Source organism: Pipistrellus hanaki, assembly GCF_964339955.1.
Source record: "Pipistrellus hanaki genome assembly, chromosome: 2".
NCBI lineage: Eukaryota > Metazoa > Chordata > Mammalia > Chiroptera > Vespertilionidae > Pipistrellus > Pipistrellus hanaki.
In genome coordinates, this window is record NC_140504.1 from 5,883,938 (window position 1) to 5,907,830 (window position 23,893).

General features: G+C 53.5%; 2 protein-coding genes across 3 annotated transcripts in view; one reads left to right on the top strand and one right to left on the bottom strand.

Annotated features, from left to right (window-relative positions):
• The window catches only part of UBASH3A (ubiquitin associated and SH3 domain containing A), a 38,497-nt gene extending 32,783 nt beyond the window's left edge, over positions 1 to 5,714 (top strand). The window contains exons 13-14 of one of the 2 annotated variants that reach the window (XM_084873635.1): positions 2,009 to 2,115; positions 5,097 to 5,714. In XM_084873635.1, the coding sequence (XP_084729761.1) occupies positions 2,009 to 2,115; positions 5,097 to 5,234 (245 nt within the window). In that variant the 3' untranslated portion in view covers positions 5,235 to 5,714. The remainder of the gene's footprint in view (positions 1 to 2,008; positions 2,116 to 5,096) is intronic. The other variant, XM_084873636.1, reaches the window with a different exon arrangement.
• Positions 5,715 to 8,630: 2,916 nt separating this feature from the next.
• Positions 8,631 to 22,373, bottom strand: RSPH1 (radial spoke head component 1). The gene is made up of 9 exons (XM_084873697.1): positions 22,233 to 22,373; positions 20,355 to 20,468; positions 20,163 to 20,268; positions 18,607 to 18,697; positions 17,719 to 17,854; positions 14,991 to 15,062; positions 10,890 to 11,049; positions 9,844 to 10,002; positions 8,631 to 8,812 (listed from the first exon to the last, which is right to left on the bottom strand). Exons 1-9 carry the CDS (start codon positions 22,284 to 22,286, stop codon positions 8,760 to 8,762), a joined length of 945 nt encoding a protein of 314 aa, XP_084729823.1. The 5' UTR covers positions 22,287 to 22,373; the 3' UTR covers positions 8,631 to 8,759.
• Positions 22,374 to 23,893: the final 1,520 nt, after the last annotated feature.

Below are 23,893 nucleotides of genomic sequence, written 5' to 3' on the forward strand. Positions count from 1 at the left end.
TGTTAGGTGTGAGAATAGCGGGATGGTTGTGTACAAATGCAAAGTCCTTGTCATTGGGAGGTGCAAACTGAGGAACACTGTGGGACGGCAAGATGTTTGCGATGTACCCTAAAATAATCTGGGGAAGGGGGTAGCGGGTAAAGAATAGACAATACAAATGGGCTAAATGTGGGCACCTGTTGGGGCTCCGTGGTAGGTGTGTGGGTTCCAGCAGACCCTTCTTTGGGGTATACTGGAAATGTCATAGTAACAAGTTCGAAGTCAGTTTTATAGAAAGTTAAGCCAGCAAGCATGTCTTGAACACAGCGATGTGTCCAGCATCCGACACAATACGTGGGCAGTCTAAGTGAAGAAGACACACTCTACCCTCAAGGATTTGACTGCTGTTGGGGGAGGGGCACAAACATCTGGAATATTAGGAATACTAATGACAGGAAGGAGAGTCTCAGAGTCCGAGGAGGCCACCGGCCCGCTTCCCACCCTGTGTCCTTCCCATCCTGTCCCTCATCCCAGAGATGCTCTGGAGACGAAGAATTTCTGACCAGGAACACGGGCAGCCGCTGAGCGCCGGGCCCCTCCCGGAGGGTCCCTGAGACGTCTACAGGACGAGACCCCACACCGGGCCGAATCCGGCACCAAACACGCCTGGCCTGAGGACGGTCACATTGCCTGTCCTGACTGGTCTGAACCCGGGGAACGTACTTCGGGAAACCAGTGACATCTGATTAATTATCAAAAATTGTTGTCACGGTTATTGCCACAGGACATCAGAGGACAGAAAGTGACAGGGCCTTTCACTGAGTTTTCGGGGTCCCTCCCCGGCCCTCCCCTCTCTGGCTGCCCCAGTTCAAGCCTCCGCCACCAGCTCAGTGTCAGCGCCAGGGATGCGCCCCCCTCCAAGGGCCCCCTGCCGCTCTTCGGGGACTCAGCGGCAGGACCACTGCCCCGCCGGCTCCGGTGTCCACGGAGCAGCGTGTGTGCCCTCCTGCAGGGAATGAGCTCCTTCGTCCACGCGTGTGGAGGTGGCCGGGGCTCTGAGGAGGCGGCCCTGTGTAGGAAGAGGATTGGGGGGTGAATGCGCCCCAGGAGGAGGAGCGCGTGAGCAAGGCAGGAGGGTGAGAGGTGTGGAAGCAACACAAAGTCCAGCTGGGCTGGAGGTAAACGCTAGTAACCTAGCGATCCCCTGGCACCGGAGGGCCCTTCGCAGGCATGACCTGCTACCTCCTCGCTTTCCCGGGGGGTCTGAGATACCACCTCCCAGGACAGCACCCTAACAACCGCCCATGAGAGCGGAGGCCGAAGATCTGAGAGTGAAATTAACAGGAAATACCGCAGGAAGAGGAGATCGGAGCTTCCGTCTAGGCTCTCATTGGAGGATTTATAGTCACTTAGGAGGGACTGCTCTTGAGTCAGCCTGGCCTTCCAAGGGAGCTGTGCTGGATTTCCTCCTCTAGGTGGAGCCTGTGAGTCTGGCCCAGACACCTCCCTGACTCCCCTGGGGGTGAACCTCCTCCCCAGCTCTGCTTGGTCCAGGCTCTGGCTCCCAGATCCCGTCCCCGGAGGGAGACTCACTCAGCCAGTGGACGCTGGATGTCCTTACCCACAGTGAGTCATCAGCAGGCTCATCCTGATCAGCCAGCTGATAATTTTCAAGCTGATCAGATCAGCCAGCTGATAATTCTCAGGCTAATCAGATGAGGCTGGGCAGCAGCCACCACTCTATCCAAAAGAGGTGGCCACTCAGATCCTGCTGGTGGCTCAGATCAAGGCGAGGTCCCACCCCAGCCCCTGCCTGAGCATGGGATACCCTCCGAAGAACCAGCCATGTACAGTGAGAGGCGGGGCTGCATAACCAGGCAATTCCCAACCACTCCTGTTCTGCCCCCGGGGCCTCTCAGGGTGTGGGGGCACCAGGAGGTAGCTCACCCCAGGAACTGTGGGGACCTCCAGTCTAACTAAGGCGCTCCCGCTGCCTGCTTGGACCTTGAGCTGCTCTTCTTCCCAGCAGGCGTCATCCTGATCGTGGGCCATGGCTCGGCGCTGGACTCCTGCACCCGCCCGCTGCTCCGGCTGCCGCCCCGGGACTGCGCGGACTTCGCCCAGCTGGTGCGAAAGGTGCGTGCCTGCCCTTCCTCTCCAGACCGCGGAGGCAGGCAGCCAAGTACCCAGGGTCATCCCAGGCCCCTCTCAGAATGAAAACCAGCATCCTGACGCCCAGGGCAGCAGGGGCCCCGTCCCCTGAGAGTGTGCCCCTGAGCTCTTGTGCACAGAGCAGCCTTGGCAGGGGGCTGCGGGAGAGGCTGTCGTCTTGATCATCAGCCTGGCAACTTTGGCCATTTGCTGCCAAGATAATATTTTTTTAATTAAAAAATAATAATAATAAGCCCTGGCCGGTTTGGTGCAGTGGATAGAGCATCAGCCTGTGGACCGAAGAGTCCCTGGTTCGATTCTAGCCAAGGGCATATGCCTGGGTTTCGGACTCTATCCCCAGTAGGGGGCATCCAGGAGGCAGCCGATCAATGATTCTCTCTCATCATTGATGTTTCTATTTCTCTCTCCTTCTCCCTTCCTCTCCGAAATCAATAAAGAAATATTTTTTAAAATATATTTTATTGATTTTTTTATAGAGAGGAAGGGAGAGGGAGAGAGAGTTAGAAACATCGATGAGAGAGAATCATCCATCAGCTGCCTCCTGCACACCTTCCACTGGGGATGTGCACGCAACCAAGGTACATGCCCTTGACCAGAATCGAACCCTGGACCTTCCAGTCCACAGGCCGATGCTCTCTCCACTGACCCAAACTGGTTTCAGCTAAGACACAGGGCTTTTTAAACATCAGTCCACATGATAATTTCTTGCAACTCCAGGAGTTGAGCAGAAGGTCCAGTAAGAAGGACAGCCGCTGGGCTGGCTTGCTCTGGGGACCCAGGAGGCAGACAGGAGCCCCGCTGCCTCTTGCCCGGGGGGCCGTCCAGCCATAGGACACACAGAGCTTGCTGTAGCTGCCAGAGTGCTCGGGGCTGGCTGGGCTGTGCAAACAGCTCTGGAAAATTCAACCCGGTGACAGACGTACCGTGGATAATGGGTACTTGGACCAACTTGTGAGGCGTCACCAACAAGGCAAAGGTTGCTTTTATCCAGTTAGTGGGATGGGCAGACTCAGAAACTGAGACCCCACCCCCTGCCCCTGCCCCCAAAATCTTCTCAGGGTCAGATGTGCCTTCTGCTCTTGTCTTCGTATCAAACTGACCAAGGAATCAACCAGTGGCCCTGAGACTGGGAGTACAGTGTGTAAACAACCGCTGTGATAGGAGATGAGTCCTGGACATGATTTCATCACAGAATTATCACAGCACCACCGGCCATGGCTTGTTTATCCAGGTGTGGGCAGCAAGGTGTTGCCCGGCCCCGAGGGGCCTGGGGCTGCAGAGGAGTCCAATCCCATGGGCTCTGTGCCTGCCCAAGCCACTGGGCTTCCTAGCCCCTCCCTACCCTGCTCTCTCACCTGGAGAGCATCAAAGAGTTTCTGCACCTGAGACGCCGGGTCCTCTGTGCCAGGGGTGCCCTCTCCCTGTCCCAGTTCCCCCTGGACAGAGTAGAAACTTGTCCAAGTGGCGTTTCTAGGTGTCTCCAGCTGGTATTTCCCAAGCATGACCCAGACATGTCTGAGCTTCCCGGTTCCAGGACCACCCGCTGACCGTTGTCCACATGCATGGTCTGAGCCCCCTCGGGCCACACGGGACACGTCTGTATAGATTTTTCTCTGGTTCTCCTGGAGAAAAGTGTTGCTCTCGCTCCTGCAATCATCACTGTCCCCTCCGTGTGCTCCCGTGCCTCCCCCATGGGCCACTGCAACCTTCCCGCAGCCCCGGGTCTCCTGGGGTCCCGTGTCCACACAGAGGCCACGCTGCACACACAGGTGCTGGTGAGCATGGCATGTCAAAGCTGCTCCAAATGCCATTCCTTTTGGTGACAATCCGGGCACCCACACCCCAGCCCTTGGCCTCCCTTCTGGAGATGCCGGCCTCGACTTTCCAAATTCCCATAAATCTTTGTTTTGTAAATACATTTTTATTGATTTCAGAGAAGAAGGGAGAAGGGGAGAGAGATAGAAACATCAGTGATGAGAGAAAATCACTGATCGGCTGCCTCCTGCACACTCCCTCCTGGGGATCAAGCCCATAGCCCAGACAAGTGCCCTGATTGGGAATGGAACCGTGACTTCCTGGTTTATAGGTCAATGCTCAACCACTAAGCAACACTGGCCAGGCCTGTAACTTCCTTATGCTGATGATTTGATGTCCACCTCACTACCCACCCCCACACCACCCCCCCAAAAAAAAGCTGCTCTCAAGTGTCAGAAATTCATCAAGGAGTTCTGCCCAACCCTGGGCCTTCTAGTCAGGGGCAGCAGGAAACAGACCCTCTGCTGCTCGCCCCTTCCCACCCCTCCCACCCTCCCCCAGGCCCTCTAAGAAAAGGAGGGAATCATCCCTGAGTCAACACCAGCCTCTGCTTAGAACCCCCGACACTCTCGTGTGGTGGCGTTTTTGCAAATTCTGTGTGACCCAGGAATTTCCTTCAAGTCAAAGGCCTTCAAGTCACAGATCTATCCCCACTCATTCGTTTAACAGACAAAGGAATTGTTTCAAATTCCACTTGGTCATTTTTGTCTCTCCCCCCCCCCCCCCCCCAGGGTCCGAAAACTCCACGCCTGGACCTCTCTGTGATGCTCAATGGGAGGCTGTATGCCAGTCTTCAAACAGCAGGCGGGGGTCTCAGCCTTGGCACTGGCACCCTAGACACGTGGGCGGGGTAACACTTTGTTTGGGGGTGTCCAGTGCATTGTGGGATGCTAGCAGCACCCCTGACCTCCATCCACCGGATAGCATCCTCAGTTGATAGCATCCCCATTTCCCATTGTCCTGGGCGCCACACACACACACACACACACACACAGAACTGCAGTGTTAGGTGTCACGGGAGCAATGACAGTCTGGGCACCTCCGAGGCGCACCTGTCCGTTGGCTTCAGAAGGAGTCTAAGACCGATGGAGCTGGTATAAAGTATTAATCAGGCTGTGACTCTCCTCTAGATCCCTTCTCTGGGAATGTGCTTCTGCGAAGAAAACAAAGAGGAAGGAAAGTGGGCGTTGGTGGCCCCTCCTGTGAAGACACTGACCCACGGCTCCAACTCCGCGTTTAATTGGAGGAACTGGATCCTGGGCAACTGAGGGACCCTGTTATTTTTGCACAACTTCACCAGGAAGAGGCGGGACCCGGACGGAGGCTGTAAGACACTGTGATGGGCAGGTGTCTTAGTCCCGCCTACTGGGGTTGGTGGAAGCACAAAGCGCACTTTTCGGTCCCAGCCAGCCTGCCGTGGCTTTCAGTTTGCTGCCACCCCCTGTGGGTCTGCGGCCCTGCAGGCTCAGCTGCCCAATGCCACTTTGTAACCTGTGTCTGCCATTTGGCTTGGAGAGCAATAAGAACTGTGACTCTAGCCGAAACCGGCTTGGCTCAGTGGAGAGAGCGTCGGTCTGCAGACTGAAAGGTCCCAGGTTTGATTCCGGTCAAGGGCATGTGCCTTGGTTGCGGGCACATCCCCAGTAGGGGTTGTGCAAGAGGCAGCTGATCGGTGTTTCTCTCATCGATGTTTCTGACTCTCTATCCCTCTCTCTTCCTCTCTGTAAAAAATCAATAAAATATATTTTTAAAAATAAATAAAAAGAGGAGAACTGTGACTCTAATTTCCAGAGATTAAAGACCCACCATACACACTAAAGGTTATATTCACTTTATTTCATACTAAAGGCCCAGTGCACGAAGTTCATTCACTGGGGTGGGGGGACCCTCAGCCCAGCCTGTGCCCTCTCACAGTCGGGGACCTCTCACTCCTCATTGCCCGCCTGCAGCAGAGGCAGAAGAGGCTACCACCACCGCCACTACGCTCACCAGGCACGAGCCCCGCTCTGACTGAGCAGTGCTCCCCCTATTGGAGCGCACTGACCACCAGGGAGCAGCTCCTGCACTGAGCGTCTGCCCCCCAGTGATCAGTGCGTGTCATAGCAACTGGTCGTTCTGCTGGTCATTCTGCCATTCAGTCAATTTGCATGTTAGGGTTTTATTATATAGGATGTTTCTATTTGCCAAGTTCCCAACTGTTTTTCTCTTTTCTAGTTCAATCACTCTTTGGCTACATGGGGCAGAAAGAGGTAGAATATTCCATAAAAGGAGACACCAGACCAAAACCAGGAAACTGCTGCTTAGTGACCCCAGCCCGGGTATTAGTTTCCTGTTGCTGCTGTAACAAGGCACCATCACAGAGCGGTAGAGATAACACAAATGTGAACACACACACACACACACGATTTATTCCGTAAGATCACAAATTCTACAACAGGTCAGCAGGAGGCACGGGGGGGGGGGGGGAGATTCATTTCATTGCCTTTTCCAGCTTTTAGAGGCACCCCACCCCACATAGCACCTTCCTCCACCGTCAAAGACACTGGTGTCACATCTTCAAGCCTCTCTGGTCCCTCTGTCCACCGTCTCACAGCCTCTTGCTTCTGACCCTCCTGACTCTCTTTTGTAAGGTCTCTGGTGGTAACATGGGGTCCACCCAGTGCAGATAATCCAGGATCTTCTCCACATCTCAAGATCCTTAATCAATCCCATCTGCAAAGGCCCCTCTGCCCTGAAAGGGAACTCATCCCAGGTCGGGGGATTGGGATGTGGACATCTTTCAGGGCCACTCTTTAAAATAAAAAAAATAAAAAATAATGTGTAGTGATTTTTAGAGAGAAAGGAAGGGAGAGAGAGAAATGAGAGAGGAACATCATCAATTGGCTGCCACTTGCACACAACCCCAGCATATGCCCTGACCAGGAATGGAACCAGTCACCTCTCCTGGGTCAACACTCAACCACTGAGCCACACAGGCCAGGCTTCAGGGGGCACTCTTGAGCATATCACACCCCAGCATATTGGAACTGCTATTATAAGAGCCCAGGTGTAAGAATTTGAGGCACCCCTCCCCTTGGTGTAGGCTGTTTTCAGCTTCTTTCTCTCTTTTGATCAAGTGTAGAAGGGAGGGGAGCTTTGAAAATGGGGGGGGAGGAGGATGGGTCCTGCCCTAACTAAAATGTAAGACAAACCAGACAGGGACCCACGGCAGTGAAATCTGCCCAGATGGTAGGAGTAAAATGGTACTCTGGCTTAGAGAAGTTGGTTCAGGTGGTTGGTAGGGGTCTCACAGGGGTGTCCTCTCAGCCCAGTCCTGCGGAATAAAAAGGAAAAGCCATCCAAGTGCTCAGAGTGGGACATAGTCATTCCTGGAGGTGCTGCCCACCCCAGGCCCTCTGCCTGCTCTCCTGGGTACCCCGTGCCAGACCGACCTCACTAGTCATCATGATGAATAAAAACTTTGCAGGTCAAGCTAATGGAATTTGGGGTTGTCCACAGGTGTCTGGATTCACCCTCCCCATGGGTGAGGCTTCTGGGTCTCATGCTACTGGATAATAAGAGGGACAGATCACGTCCTTTGCAAGGGACACGGAGAGGTACTTGAGTCTCCATCTCTAGGTCAAGTGTGCAAGAAACATCATTTTGTTTCTATTTTATAATTCTGGTTCTGACTAGACCCACCCCCCAATTCTGCTGCAATGACAGAGAAGCCTCGTTTGGTCATTCTTGGCTTCCGGAATGACCCTCGTTGTAAGAACTGAGTCCCAGGAAATGTGCTGGATAAGGGAAGAGATGGAAGTGATTAAGATTCCAACTTTATGAACTAACAAGAAACCAAATACTAAACAAAAAAAGAAGGATTTCTGACCACCATCCTCTTCCCTCTTTCCTGTCCCGGAACTGGTCCTTGTGTTTACAAGCCTAGTCTGACCCCCCTGGCATCTTCTGGAAATGGACGTCCTGTTACCAGGGACTCCCACCTCCAACATCCATGGCATGATCGCCTCGATTTCCTCACTTGTGGACTTGAAAGCACAAACCTGGAAGGGATTCTTGAGTTTTGGCTTGGTGGATGTTAATGATATTAATACACCTTGTGGCACAGTGACTGGATGGAAGGTGGTGAAAATGGGAGGGGCAGCTGGCCTCAGGCTAGCAGCAAAGGAATCAAGGAGCCTAACTCGGTGCCTCTGATGGAGAACTGCTTAGGGACAGGTCTGGGGCCACCGCAATTTGGCCAACACTCTCCTGTGTTTATCTGAGAAAAGTCATCATCTTTCCCCCCTGAATTAATTCTTGTTTTAGAACCAAACTTGGAATGTTTAGGTATGAATCCTATTAGTGAATTTTATAGACTTGTCCAATGGATGACTTCCTGAGCACCCATGAATTCCCCTGGGGGCTCCCAGAAATACATGTTGAGTTTTATGAGAATCGCACAGGCATTCTTATTCTCTAGGTGCTTTCCTAGTGTCTTGCGGGAAAGGAGAGACGGAATTCACTCCATAGTCACTGTCCTGGCTCAGCTGGGAGTCCCCTCCATGGCCGTCTCCTGTAGAGGGGCGGGTGTATGGCAATTCTTCATCCTAGGAGGAGACACGCTGAAAACCAGGGCAAGGCAACCTGGGAACTCTTCGTTTAAAGAACTGGAAGCACAGGCGATTGCAACAACAAAGGAGAATGAAAAATTTATTTGCAATCGTAAACCATTTTCACAAACAACTAAATACCAAAGATTAGTAACGGATCAGTGTTAACTCCCCAAGCGCCAGGCGTTGGGTGGCACAGGCCCCTCACTCTGGAGCATCAGTTTGCCTCGGGTCATCTTCTTCGAAACCCGCAGTTCCTGGGAAGGAAAGGGAAACGTGAGTATTTTGTATGAACGCTTTTCTATTTTAAAATTCTTTATTTGCCGGGCTGGCGTGTTGGACAGGATGGCTGTCCGTGTGTGGCTGTCCTGTGCGTCACAGAACATTTAGAAGCATCCCTGGCGTCCACCCCAGAAGATGCCAGAAGCACTGCCAGCCACCCTGCCCAGCCCTCCACGTCTCTAGACGCTGCCAAATGTCCCAGAGGCCAAAACCGCCGAGCCAAGACAGGGTCCTCCGGTCCAGGCTGTTTCAGGAACCTGAGGTCTCCTATACTATCTGGTCCTGATGTCATGACCCACTCTCTCCCAGCCCGGTTCTCGGATTCCTCAGCCTGAATATTGCTCACGCCAGCCCCCTCCTCTTGCTCCCCCCACCTTGGGTTCTGGGTGGGGAAGGCCTTCCCAGGACAGTGTCAGAAGCTTCTAGATTAATGGTTCATTCAAACCCATTTAAAAAGGGGCTGGTCCCCACCTGGCCAGTGTTGCTCAGTGGTTGAGCATTGACCATGCACCAAGAGGCCACCGGTTTGATTCCCGTTCAGGGCACATGCAGGAGGTCAATAGTTATCTCTCACTGATGTTTCTATCTCTCTCTCCCTCCTAAGAATCTGCTTAAAAAGATATTATTTTTAATAATAGAGGACTGGATCCGAACACTGCCAGCTCCTACCCCTGTGCCTCAGCCCTGGTAAACCACGGGACAATGCACAGCCAAGCTCTGCATTTCTTAGCGGGACTCTACAGCCCGAGGCCTGCCTGCTTGCCTGGCAGAAACGGAGATTAGCAAAGAGCAGAGAGAGAGCGTCCACGGGACCTGCTGTCCCTGACCCCGCGGGAGGTCTGCAGGGGCACCCGGAGGGAGCAGCACCCCCATGGGTCCTGCGTGGGCCACAGAAGGTGCTCAGAGACCTTCTCCCAGCCTGCCTGGGGGCGGGGGGCGGGGAGGGCCAAAGGGAAGAGAACCTCCCGGCCTGTCCAGCGTGTGTGACCCCCCAGCTCAGGCTCACCCTGCTGGTCCATGTTGTCGAAGCGGAACTCCTCCCGGCCGAACTCGCCGCTCTCCTCCCGGAAGGCATCGCCGTCCTCCTCCCCGGGCCTCGTGTAATCGGCCTCCGCATCCGAGAGATCCGCCGGAGGCTGGGCCTCCTCCCCAGGCTCCCCCAGGACTGCAGGCGAAGACACGAAGGAAAACAGCGTCCAGCGGGGCGCAGGCCTGTGCAGGGTGGCCGCTCCCGCCCCTGCTCGGGGCCCTCTCTCCCTCCTGCCGAGGGCAGCACCCCGCTTCTCCCTCCGGGGGCCACGCCTCCCCAGTGGACATCTCCCAGCCCCAGCCCAGGCCGGGCCAGCAGAGCATCCGGTCCCCGTCACAGTGACCGCTCTGGGATGATGACTGTGCCCCAAGGGTTCTGATGATCAGGCTGAGAAAACAGCTAGCTCTCTGCTCCCCAGGGCTCTCGAGCTGATTGGGGGACAGTTTGATAAAGTCGCTGAGGATGCGTCTCCAAGGGGAAGAGAGCGGAGCCACCGCCTGGGAGAGGAGAGACCCGACGGCTGCGGCCTGACCCAGCCACGCCCGGATGGCTGAGCGTGGGCCTCCCAGGTGCAGTCACGAGACCTCCCAGCTTTGTGAACCAACAGACCAGTGTTATTCCCCTGAGGCCACCTCAACCCGGCCTCTCAGCATTCTCAGTTCTGCAGCATCCCAGGCCTAACCGCCCCTCAGAAGACCTGTGATGGACGAGGCCCAGACCCTTCTCCAGGGAAGGGCTTGTCCCCCCGCTGCTGGCAGCTGGCTTTCCCGAGGCCACGCCCACAGGCAACCGTTGACCGAGGTGAGGGGATCAGTGTTCCAAGGGACCTGTTAGCTCAGGGCGTCCATGGAATCACCCAAGGTGCTGAGGGCCTGAGCCGTGGCTGGGCTCCATGCACTCAATGCTGCTGATTCGGTGCTCGGAGGCCCGGGGCCCGGAGCCTCTCCCCAGTAACCCCGTGCAGCAGGCTGTGCAGAGGCTGCTGCTCAGCCCACCGCACCCCACGCCCGCCGGGGCCGTACCCTCGGCTGCCAAGGGCTCCTCCTGGCCGGGCACATCCGCAGGCTGCGGCTCCTCAGCCAGGGTCGGTGTCCACAAGGCCAACTCGGTGATCTTGGTGGCTTTCCACTTTGGAAGGGCCATTGTTAACGACTCCTCCTCCTCTTCCTCCTCCACTCTATCCTGTTGGAAGTTGGAAAACGTGAATTTGCCTGCATTTGTGTGAACGAGGTGTGGGGTACTCAGAGGAAGGGGAGAGAGGGCAGGTGTGTCGTTGCACTTGAGCATTAGTATCACACAGTGGTCGGCAAAACCGCGGCTTGCGAGCCACATGCGGCTCTTTGGCCCCTTGAGCGTGGCTCTTCCACAAAATACCACGTACAGTGCGATGGAAACTTCGTGGCCCATGAGCAGAAGTCGGTTTTCGACCTGCGCGAGTCTATTTTGAAGAAGTGGCATTAGAACACTCAAGAAGCCAAAGGGTCGCGTGTGGCTGGAGAGCCGCGGTTTGCCGACTACAGAGAGCAGATCACTTGCCAGCATCCCAGGTGCGGTGTTTGCGGCTCTGGAAGGCACTGGGATGGGGAAAGGGAGGGCAGCGGGACCCTGTGCCTACCCTCTCCCTGCTGGCCCCCGGAACGCCTGCGGGCTCACTCCCCAGCCCCCGGAGCAGGTGAGACGTGACCAGGCCGAAAGGCGCTTCTCCGAGGCTCAGCCATGTTTTCCTGCTCTGAGATCCTTCTACACCGTAACGCTAACTTCGCAGGAAGAAGAGGCCTCGCAGCCTGCTCAGACAGCCTTGCAGCGATGTCAAAGGGGATAGAGACGGCAGCTCTAGTTTCAAGGATTATGGAGGGAAAATGAAATCCCAGAGCAGCTACCTCCCATCACTCAGCCCACACCAGGAAAGCCACGGCGTGCCACGACCCCGAGCCATGAAGCCCAAGCCTGACGCCAAACCCACGTGCTTGCCTCCGTGACCAACATCCACGTTCATTCCATCTCAGTTTTGTAAACGTTGCTCACCATGAACTACGCTGATGCCAGGAGTCATGAAACGGTTGCAACGTGTACTTTAAGAAAAAACACATTGATCCAGGACTTTTCTATCAACTATCCGGGGCTTTGCTGGCCACCTGGCGTCTGCGGCCACCACGCACCCTGCCGCTGTCATTCCAAACAGCCACAGGTGACAGGTACCGCGTGGCTGAGCTCCAAAAAGCCTTGGCTACAAAACAGGATGTGGAACCACGTGCACTGAGGGTGGGGACGTAAAAGGTGCAGCCACGATAGAAAATTTCCACAGCATTACTCTATAACCCAGCGAGGACACTCGGAGGAACACACCCAAAGGACTGAACGCGGAGACTCAGGCAGATATGCAGAGACCAGTGTCTGCTGCAGCATCATCACTGTGGCCAAGAGGTAGACACAGCCTAAGTGTCCGTCAACGGAGTGTTAGCCATAAGAAGGACGTTCTGACACCTGTGAGAACATGGCCAAACTTTGAAAACACTATACCAAGCGACAATCCAGACACAAAGGACAAATGTTGTGTGATCCCAGTTATATAAAACACCTAGCACAGGCAAATTCATAGACAGAAGGTAAACCAGAAGTGACAACTTCAGGGTGGGAGGGGAGAAAGACACTGTTCAACGGAGACAGAGTTTGGAGATAAAGAGAGTTTCGGAGATGGACGATAGTGATGGCTGCTTGACAGAGTGAATGGATTAAATGTCACTGGATTATACACTTAAAAATGGTTAAAATGGCCGAAACCAGTTTGGCTCAGTGGATAGAGCGTCGGCCTGCTGACTGAAGGGTCCCAGGTTCGATTCCAGTCAAGGGCATGTATCTTGGTTGTGGGCACATCCCCAGTTGGGGATGTGCAAAAGGCAGCTGATTGATGACTCTCTCTCATCGATGTTTCTAACTCTCTCCCTTCCTCTCTGTAAAATATCAATAATTAATATATATATATATATATATATATATATATATATATATATATATAATTTTTAAATGGTTAAAATGGCCAATAGTGTATGTATGTTACCACAATTGGAAAAAAAAAAAAATCAAAACAGGCTCCACCAGGTTTGGTCCGTGGCTGCAGATCACCACCCTTCCCTAAGGGACTGCATTCCCCTCTGGGGGCCGGAGTGAAGACTGAGGCTTTCCTGTTCCATCACAGTCTGATCCTCGCCCGAGCACAGCGGGGGCCATGGACCAAGGCCCGCTAGTCGAGTGCGTTAGTTCACAGACTTCTTCCCGGAAGGGGATGGGGGGGGGAGGGCCTTATATCAGTGTTTCACCCCCTTAGATGCTACTGATGCCCTTTCAACTCGCTAATCATCACCCTGAAATACTGACTTGTTTCTCTTTTTATTACATGTATTGGGGTGACATTGGCTAATAGGATCATAGAGGTTTCAGGTGCGGGTGTCTATGTTATGAGATCCATAAATTGCACCGTGTGCCCACCACCCGGAGTCAAACCTTCTCTTGCCACTATGGATCAGGACCCCGTCCCCCACTCAGGAAAAGCTAAGGACCATATGCTTTCACTCAACAGTGTGGTGGTTGCCAGAGGAGAAGGGGGTGAAATCCTGACCTCTAATTTCACTTTTGTCCCAAGAGCCTAAAACTGAAAAATGCTTAGTAAGATGAGTGTGTGTGTTTATCACTTCACAAGTTAAACGCCTGCTCCATCGCCAATAAAACCATGGCGGCTAGATGTGTTACTAGTGGCGGGACAGTGAGCAGCAGGTCCTTCGGGGTCCAGGTGAGAGGTGTCCGACCCCAGGGAGAGCAAAAGCAGGAAACGGTCGCTGCCGGTCGAACAACAGAGCCAGTCAAATGTGCGTTAAGTCCGGGGCTAGTGTGTGGGCGACACACAGGGACTGATGCCCTGAGAGGCAGAACTGCGTGGGAGGGTGACACGTCCCTGAGGACTTGTGGTCACCCTCCTCGCACTCAGACTGGACGTCCTGGGAACCAAGAAGACATGATGCTCAGGGATGGTGGGGGCCTCATTTTTAGCAACAAAACCAAGCATTTCAGCCATTTCATGGTTTATAGTTAACTGGGGAAATGACCCAGCCAAGGGGGTCATTGAGGTTCTGGTCATAGCAAAGAAGGTAGGCATCAACCCACAGCCTCGGGGAACCACGGGCTGTTTTGGGGAACATGGTGGCTGTGGTGGGGTGACACCACAGGGGAAGGAACCAGGAGAAGAGGGGGGCCGAGGGCCTGCCTAGTGGGGTGCTATGGGTAAGCCTTCGGATTGTGAGGGTGTTGGGGGATGTCTGAGGTATTTTATTAAATTTCCTATTATCTATAGGCCTTAGCCAGCCAATCATCACAGGAATACACACACACACACACACACACTCACACACACACACACATACCCCTTCCCCCAACACACACACACATTTCGATGCCTAATAGTGACAAATTAGCTGGCTCATTTCAAAATGAACCATGGAATAGCAATACTAATTAGTATTAATGTTAAGTATTAGAAAGGAACAAAAAGAGAAAATTGTAAGTGGTGTGGTCATCCAAATATCCCCGAAGACTGAGCTGTGGCATGATTTGGTGACATCACTGTGACAGAGTTCGGTGGACCTTCCTGGGCCCCGGCTGCCCAGAGCCCTCTGGCTGGCTCAGAGGAGCTGGTTCCTCAGCAGGAGACCAGGCCTGGCTGTCCGGGCACAGGCGGTCACTGTGCCCGGATCTCACTGAGTTCTGGCAACGCAGGTCCAGACTAACAGGGCCCGTGAAGAAGGAGGGGAAACGGGCAAGTCCCTCTCCTTGGCTCCCTCTAGGGCCGTAGTCGGCAAACTTCAGCTGGCAAGCCACATGCAGCTCTTTGGCCCCTTGAGTGTGGCTCTTCCACAAAATACCACAGCCTGGGTGAGTCTATTTTGAAGAAGTGGCGTTAGAAGAAGTTTAAGTTTAAAAAATGTGGCTCTCAAAAGAAATTTCAGTCTTTGTACTGTTGCTATTTGGCTCTGTTGACGAATGAGTTTGCCGACCACTGCTCTAGGGGGCTGATGCTGTGGGCCGCTCTCTTGCCCACGAGTGAGTTAGACAACAAACCCCTGGCCACTTACCACATCTGCGACCCGATACTCCCCGTGCTGCTCACATCCAATGTCAAACACATACTTCCCGGGGCCCATCGGCTACGAGCAAAGAGAAACCAAGAGGTACTTCACGCTTGAGAGTCAGCACCCAATAGAAAGTCCAAAATGCTTTAGAAATGCTATCCCCATAAACCCTACCTGCGTCATGCAATTTGGGGGTGGGGGGGAGTCCAATATAGGTCAAAGAATGCGTTTCAGAACTAATGGCTCACAGAATTGCAAAGTAAAGGGCCTATTTTGATGGCTTTTAAAAACTTAACTACTCCCCTAACCAGTGTGGCTCAGTGGATAGAGCATCAGCCTTCGGACTCAAGGGTCGCAGGTTCAATTCCGGTTAAGGGCATGTGCCTTGGTTGCGGGCACATCCCCACTGCGGGGTGTGCAGGAGGCAGCTGATTGATGTTTCTCTCTCATCGATGTTTCTAACTCTCTCTCTCTCTCCCTTCCTCTCTGTAAAAAAATTGATAAAATATATACTTTTAAAAAACTTAACTACAGCCAAAACCAGTTTGGCTCAATGGTTAGAGTGTCGGCTTGGGGACTGAAAGGTCCCGGGTTCGATTCTGGTCAAGGGCATGTACCTTGGTTGCGGGCATATCCCCAATAGGGGGTCTGCAAGAGGCAGCTGATCAATGACTCTCTCTCATCGATGTTTCTAATTCTCTATCTCTCTCCCTTCTTCTCTGTACAAAATCAATAAAATATATTATATTAAAAAAAAAACTTAACTACATCTAATCCCTTTATACAAATAATGCATTTATTACAAAAGTTTTACTAAGTCCGCAGCCACAGGCAAACTAGATAGATAGAATTACTAATAATATTTTGATGTAATCTCTGTAGCCTTGTTTCTCCTAGGACAGAGGGGTTTTGATTTAAAATCTGATCATAATTACATATATCGACTGCTGCTCTATTTTGACTAGACACATGTCATGAGTGCCTTCCCATATGTACCAATATTCCTCCACAGCACCAGTTGTCAACCTGTATTTTATTTCATCGGAGCATTATAACCTATTTTACGTATTCACTATTGCCAATATTTGGTCTGCTGACACGTTTCGTGGACAAAGACTGCCAGAGTAAACATATTCTGGGTTAAATCATTGTGTACACTTTGGAGAGTTTCCTCGGGGTAAAGTTTCAGAAATAACATTTCGGAACAAAAGTATGCACAGTATATATACACATGAATGAGGATCCCACAGAAGCAAGTAGGAGCCTCTTTGTCCTCAAACCCTTGTGTTTTTTTCTGGACCTTAACATTTCGCTCTATCTTTACACTTTTAAATATATAAACAAATCATTGTAAGTCATATCTTTTAAGTTATTTAGTAAAGTTGAATTTTTTCAATATTTTGACCGTTTAAATCACATTGATTGATTAAGTGTTTTATATACTAACTGTTGCCATGTCCTAACCCCATTCATCATATAACTTTTACTAGTAAATTTCCTTTCTAGTATTTTCTAATCTATAGGGGATTGTTTTTATTTGGCAAAATCTCCTGGCTTTTTGTTTAGGAAGTTGTCCTCATTTTAAGTTAATAACCTGTTTTTCTCCCAGTGATTTTGTTTATATTTAAATCTTCATTTCTTCCAGAAAGTGTCTTTATCTATAAGCTGGAGGACAAACTCTGATTTCCTTTTTCTCCCAAACGGTTCCCAGCACCATTTCTTGACTTCTCCCGTCATTTCTTGAGCAATTTGAAATGACAGCCTGATCGAGTGCTACACTGGGACACATCCTTGCATCCGTCACTAGACTTGCTGCTTCTCAGATCTGCGTGTCTCCATCCTGATGAATCAATCCCCACAAGAGCAATGCTGGAAACCCATGGGCGGTGTAGTGTGTAGGTTTGAGGGGAACGCGCTGTTTTACAAAGACTAACGGGAGAATCTGAAATTAGGGCTTGATCTTTTGTAAATGAAAACTGAGTTTAAGGGAGTCTGAGGTTACTTCATTGGATCAGTTAAGTAATCCCAATGGCAACATCTAACCGCTTTCTTTGCTCAGCAAACTCTTTCTTCAGGGACAGCGTCAGTTCAGCCCTGCTCAGAGCCTCAGGAATGCCAGGCTGGCAGGTTCTGAGTCCCTCGGTTTCTCCACTAGGGCTTGGACAGAAGAGCGAGCTGAGCCACAAAGTCCTGCCCACGGAGATGGCCGGAGTGGCTATTGCAACCTGGAGGCCTCAGGCCCAAGGTCTGGTGCTCCAGGCGGTTCTCCGGTCCCATAACCACCAGGTGAGGGGGGCTCGTGGTCTTCCTCCCCAGCTCCGGCCCTGCGCCCCACCCCAGGGGAGAGAAAGTCAGAACCCCCACACGCTCAACCACAGAAAACATCCAGACGTTCCTGACAAACGAGGATCTCACACCTGATTCCCCCATGAGACTGAGCACACACAAGGGGGTAGCATGCCCCGTGTTATAAGGACGTGCTCGGCCACGGCTGGAAGAGACTGCGATGTACTAGGATGCAGAGAAACTGGCCAGCCCCCCGCCCCCAACTCTGCCCTCTGTGGGTTATCAGGATGCTCGGAGACGGGCACAGCTGTCCCATTTCCCATATTCGGAGGGATGGAGGGTTTCCCTGGGCGTCCAAGGTTTTCTGGGCGGGCACAGGGGTACCCGGGCTGGGGAGAAGGTACTGCGTTATTTCACGGGCAAACAGCACTTCCCGCGGACTTACGTTTTTGTTCAAGTACTTGCCCTGGTACCTGTGGTTCAGGTGAATGAGCTCGGCCGCGCCCTCCTGCTGTCCGTTCACCCAAGTCCCCACGTACTTGCTGCCGGTCTCCGCGTACAGATAGGTGCCCTGCCCGTGCCTGGGGGCGACAGGGGCACGCAGCCTGGTGATCTGAAGCATGAGAACCCTCCCGGGTGTGTGGGCAGGCCGTTCACTGAGGGCTGACACAGGGTCACGGCCATCGAATCCTATATCTGCCCCAGCAGGGCATGGCTCCTGTTCCCTGTGCCCACGCATGGGGCGGGCATCACCTGCCGGACAGCAGGGGCCTGCCTGCGGGTCACTGGCTCTCACGTGAAGAGGCAGTGCTCCTGGGAGCCGAGGCTCAGTCCCCAGAAGGTCCTTGCTCCATGTCCTCACCCCCCATGGCCCTGGGGTGCAGGATTCACGTGCCTCCCCCACGGGTCTGCACCTGCATCGTCCTGCTGCCTCACCTGAGAGCCTGGCAGGGTTTGAACTGCCTGGCAGCCTTGGCACGTGAACTTATGTCATGATTCTGTTTCTTAATAAGACATTGTCGCCCTGACCGGTTTGGCTCAGTGGATAGAGTGTAAGCCTGCGGATCCAAGGGTCCCAGGTTTGATTCCAGTCAAGGGCATGTCCCTTGGTTGCAGGCACATCCTCAGTAGGGGGTGTGCAGGAGGCAGCTGATGGATGTTTCTCTCTCATCGATGTTTCCAACTCTCTCTCCCTCTCCCTTCCTCTCTGTAAAAAATCAATAATATATATCTATATATATTTTTTTTTTAATTTTTTTTTATTTTCTTTTTTTAAGACATCGCCATGTTCTCATTACGTGAATTATCTACCGGACGAGAGAGGGAAGCGAACCTCTGGTGGGCGACCCACTCTCCGGTGTAGGTGTCGCCGTTGACATAGTAGTAGACGCCGTGGCCGTGCCTCAGGTCGTCCACCCACTCCCCTGCAAGACACGACACAAAAGCACGGCCCCGTGAGAGGGAGCCCGCCCTTGGCCCCTTCCCCGCTGTCTCTTTCCGCTCCGACGCCCCTCCGCCCCTGCCTCCCGGCCGGGTGGCACGGAGTAGAAAGCTGGCTGAGGGGGGCTGAGTCAGGGGTAAATGAGCACGGGTTTGGGAACGTGTATGGATGGGGCCACAGTCACGTGTGGGTGGCCAGCGGCATGGCGAGGGTTCAAACCAGGGCCCGTCTGCCCTGCTGCCAGCGGCGCGGGCACCACACTGCTCTGCCTTGTGTGCGGTTAGGGACCCAGCAACCATGGCAAGGCTTGGTCCCGGCCAGGTGCCAGCACTTCCCTCCCTTCCCCGCCCCTCCCTCTGGCTCCTAAGTGGTGACGATATCACACACGTACACGTACGTGGTGACCCAGCCCCCATTTACTGAGGGCTCCCCATCCCTCCAGCATGATCCTGAGGGTTCCACGTTGGTAATTCCCTGCCAATGAGAAAGCCAAGGCAGGGAGCGATGGGGTCCTCTGTACGAGGTCACACCTTGACTTTTGGGGTCACAGGTCTCTGGGGAAATCTGATGAAACTAGAGAATGTCTTCCCAGAAAAGAAGCCCAGAGCACAGCCTTCTGCACACAGCTCTGAAGGCTCCTGCCCACTCCCGGCTTGTCTCTCTTCTGAGCGTGGGAACTTCCTTCATCCCCTGCTGGGATTAGGTGCCCCCAGATGACCACGGTGCCGGGCAGCAGTGGGTTCTTGGGAAAAAGAGGACCAGAATCTTCCTGAGACATAACACTGGAGACTATGGCGGAAATAAGAACTCCAGGTTAGCCCAGCCGGTGTGGCTCCGTGGTTGACCATCGACCTATAAACCAGGAGGTCAGGGTTCAATTCCTGGTCAGGACACATGCCCAGGTTGTGGGCTCCATCCCCAGTAGGGGGCATGCAGGAGGCGGCTGGTGAATGATTCTCTCTCATCAGTGTTGTTTCTATCTCTCTCTCCCTCTCCCTTCCTTTCTGAAATCAATAAGAAAAAAATATATTAAAAAAAAAAAAAGAACATTAGTTTAACAAGGCAAAATGCCTCTCTGATAAGAAGGCACTACCAGGTCTAAACAAGCCGTGTGTTCTTCAAACAGACGAAGGCTACAGAGCCCCGAACGTCCTGGGTGTGGCCCACTCCCCAGCGTCTGTGCTCGCCCCACAGCCTCCCTGGCATCTGCTCCCCGGGACCCAGGCTCTCAGCGGAGAATGTGCTGGTCCCGGGGACCGTCACACGTCTCCTAAGGCTTTCCGGTTTCTGCATCAGCCCTGGGGACACAGGAACACACTGTGTTTGTTGAGTGACTGACTAATGCGGAGAACTTTAAAGATCCTCCTTCTTCCCAGCATTCCCAGGAGGGTTCAATCCCAAACGCAGACCTCTGCAGCCCAAAAAGCTGCTTTCCGAGAGCAGGTTACCTTCGTATTTTGATCCATCTGGGTATATGAAAGTGCCTTGGCCGTGCTTTTTGTTTTTCACGTATTCTCCGATGTACCGAGCACCGTTTTTAAACTTGTAGACCCCCTGGAACACATGGGTTATAGGATTTGCATCATTCCGCGGTTAAATACTCACAGAGAAAATGACCCACGCGCGCCACCGATGCCGACCTGGCCGTGTCTTTTCCCGTGTTCGTAGCTCCCCTCGTAGGTGTCCCCGTTGGGCAGCCTGGCTCGCCCGTGGCCGTGCCTTTCACCTGCCTCGTTCCGATCCCCTTCATATTCCTGGCAACGGCAAAGAAGTCAGCGTAATGGCAGCTGCCACCGTTTGAGCGCCAGCCATGTGCTAAGCATTTTCTAAATAGCATCCCGCGGAACCCTCCCCGTCCTCAGGGAGGTAGCTAACCACACCTGGGCACTAAAAAAAAGTTACACATCTGCCTGGCTGTTGGCTCAGTGGATAGAGAGAGCGTCGGCCTGCGGACGGAAGGGTCCCGAGTTTGATTCCGGCCAAGGGCACAGGCCAGGGCTGCAGACTCGATCCCAGTAGGGGGCGTGCAGGAGGCAGCCAATCAATGGCTCCCTCTCATTGTTGATGTTTCTCTCTCTCTCCCTCTCCCTTCTTCTCTGAAATCAACTTTTTTTAAAAAGAAGTTACAAATCCAGTGGGGCCATTTGAGGAGAGAAACTAGAAAGCTGCAGGGGAAGGTGTTGTAGGTTGGGTTCCCTCAGAAGCAGACCCTGAGCCAGTGGATTTTTTTTTAAATATATTTTATTGATTTTTTACAGAGAGAAAGAGAGAGGGATAGAGAGCTAGAAACATCGATGAGAGAGAATCATCGATCAGCTACCCCTTGCACACCCCCCACTGGGAATGTGCCCGCAACCAATGTACATGCCATTGAACGGAATCGAACCTGGGACCTTTCAATCCACAGGCCAATGCTCTATCCACCGAGCCAAACCGGTTTCGGCACAAGTTGGTCTTTCTAAGTGCTCCAGGGAGAGACTGGGAAGAGAGTGGGTGACAGATGTGGCTGAGGAGGCCACCAAGCACGGGGAATGTCCAGGATGTCCCGGACTCAGCCTCATTGAACAGGGGATTCTGGAGGGCAAATCACTGCAGCTCGTCCTGGGGTTCAGCACCAGCCGCTGGCTGTCTTGGGTTGGGCTCCCTGGCCCTTCTGGCTTCCCCTACTGGCCAGGCAGCTCCTTTGCATGCAGCAAAGCAAGTAGTAGCTGGGGATGGGGGAACGGAGCTAGTTAAAAGGCATGGGGAGCCACACAAGAGGTGCTAGGTTTTTTGGTTAACTGGAAACTGTTGCAACCCTGTACCCTGCGTACACACAGGGGTTAGGGCTAGGAAATGGCCTCCCTCTGGCTTCAGAGAGGTTACTCTCCCAACACCGCTCACCTCCCTGTGTGTGCCTGCCTTGCCTCCTCTCTATCGCCTAAATCAGGGAGCCATTCCAATGGCCTGGGTCGGTCCCCAGGAGTGAAGAAAACACAGGTGATTCTAGACCTCGGTGGTGAGATCTCCAGGAAACCTTGGCTGAGCCAGAGACCTCAGCATTGCCTGAGGCTGCCAGGAAGCGGCTCTCCGCCATCCACTCCAATCAGAGGGAGCCAAGCCCCAGGGCGGAAACACTTAGTCAACAATAGACTGGCACCTCAGGAGGAGCCGGCCATCCAAGAAAACTGCCTGGATGGAAGGTAATGGCAGGGGGGATGCTTGGGGCCTTGGACTCGGGGAATCTTTGCCTTTAACCGGAAGAGGGCTGGGAGGGGGGTGGGGGAAGGACAGAGCGAGAAGGGATGTGGCCAGCAGACGTCATGACGTTTCACCTTTCACCGCCGACTTCCAAGACGCGGCGCGGCGCCCACTGCGGCCCGCGTGCTCTTCGGCCCTGGCTGGGCCTCGGGGTGCAGGGGGCGGGAGGGGGACCTGTAACTGGTCCCTATTATGCAAAGCCGGCCTGGCCTGGCCTCCCGGGGTCCCGCCTGCCACCGCGCACCCCGGGAAGCCCCTCCCTCTGCCGGAGCGCTCACCCCAAGATCAGTTTCTCCCTCCTCCTCCAACTCCTCCGAGCCCAGGTCCGACATGGCCTCGCCTCAACCTAGATGCCCGCCTCCGCCGGCGCCCCTCTCTAGTCCGTAAGTACCAGCCACCCCCGCGTCCTCCGTCGCCATGGAGACGCGTCCAGCCCCGCCTCCCGCCGGGAGCGGGCGGAGGGATGCGAAGGCGCTGGGAGGAGCGACCCGCAACCCTCAGGGTGCTGTCATAGCAACGGGGCACCTCGGCCAATCGCTGCCCGGGACGATAGGGGAGGCGGGGCCTGGGGCGGACTTGAACCCGCCCGCTGTCTAACCCTCTGCCACGTGGCTGACACCAGGGACCCCTCTTTCCGGGCTGCTGGGTGATGCTGCAACGCTGAGCCCCCCTGGAATCAGGATCCTAAGGAGAAGGGCTGCAGGAGGCACTCTGGGCCCCCTCTAGGGAGGGCTTCCCCCTGCCGGGTGTGGCACTGGCGCTCCCGACCCCGCTCCTCGGTTTCTGCGGACTTGTCCGCCTCACCCCACCTTTCCGGGCTCATCCCACCCTGCGCTGTTGGCGATCCACAGAGATGTGTCCTCTGAGATCTTCCTTCTTGTTTGTAAACATCCCCTGACGCGGAGGCAGCTCTGACCTCTGAGCAGATACGCTCGCCCGGACTTCCTGCACTTCCACTCCTCTTCCCGGCACAGGACAGTCTCCTCCAGACACCTCCCGCCCGCACAGGCCCCTCTACATCTCTTTCTCAATTCCTCGGTCATCACCGGATCCAGGCCTTTTACTCACCCTGTAACCTCTGGCGGTAGCCTCCAGCCTCTGGCCCTCTCAGCCACCCGCACTCCTCCTCAGCTCAGAAACCCAGATGGGGACCAGTCTCACACCCTGGAATTCAGTGTCTCCATGTCCAAGGCCCAAGCCATCTTCTTAGCCTCATGGCCCACCACCCCCTTTCCCATATGTTACCATATGTTACCTGCTTCACACAAAACCAAACCACAGGCAGTACCCAGATATACCCTCACTGCCCACTTCTATGCCTTTGCCTGTGCCACACCCTCTCCCGGAAATGCCTTCCTTCCCCCAGCCTATCTATTAACTAGCATAGCCATTCATCAGAGACTAAGGGGCCACTCCCCCCCCCCCCAAGTCTCCAAATTCATAAGGGCACCCCGCAGGGAGAGAGGAGGTATGGGACTTGGAGAAAGAGGAAGGACTTCAACTCTATGACCTGTCCATATTCCATCCATCAGCTATTTTAAAGGTCTGAGAGTGACAAAATGTAATTTCCTCTGTGATGTGTGCATTCATATATATATATATATATATATATATATATATATATATAACATATTTCTCTGTATTTTAATTTTTTGCTTTAATTGTGTGAAAACTCCTTCCTGCAGCTTCTGTAGATACTTCTAGATGTACTTTCTCTCTTAACTCCCATTATGAGGTGACCAGACATCCCGCTTTTGGCGGGACAGTCCCGATTTTTAACAATTTGGCATCCCTCGGCGTTTTTAAAAAGTCCCGATTTTTGGAAAGAATCTTTCCAAACTTTTTTTCACCTTACCATAGTACCTCAAATAATCTTTATCACACACAAGACAAGTTCTGTGTCCTGTAATAGTCATCTGTGTGGCTATCTGGTTTCTGG

What these genes read in the sequence shown, in the direction of transcription:
- RSPH1 (XM_084873697.1), bottom strand. Translation starts at nt 22,286, where the DNA reads ATGTCGGACCTGGGCTCGGAGGAGTTGGAGGAGGAGGGAGAAACTGAT. An exon ending in AGGGAGAAACTGATCTTGGG is followed by an intron (nt 20,469 to 22,232) that starts GTGAGCGCTCCG and finishes TGCCGTTGCCAG; the next exon opens with GAATATGAAGGGGATCGGAA. An exon ending in CGACAACATGGACCAGCAGG is followed by an intron (nt 8,813 to 9,843) that starts GTGAGCCTGAGC and finishes TTTCCTTCCCAG; the next exon opens with GAACTGCGGGTTTCGAAGAA.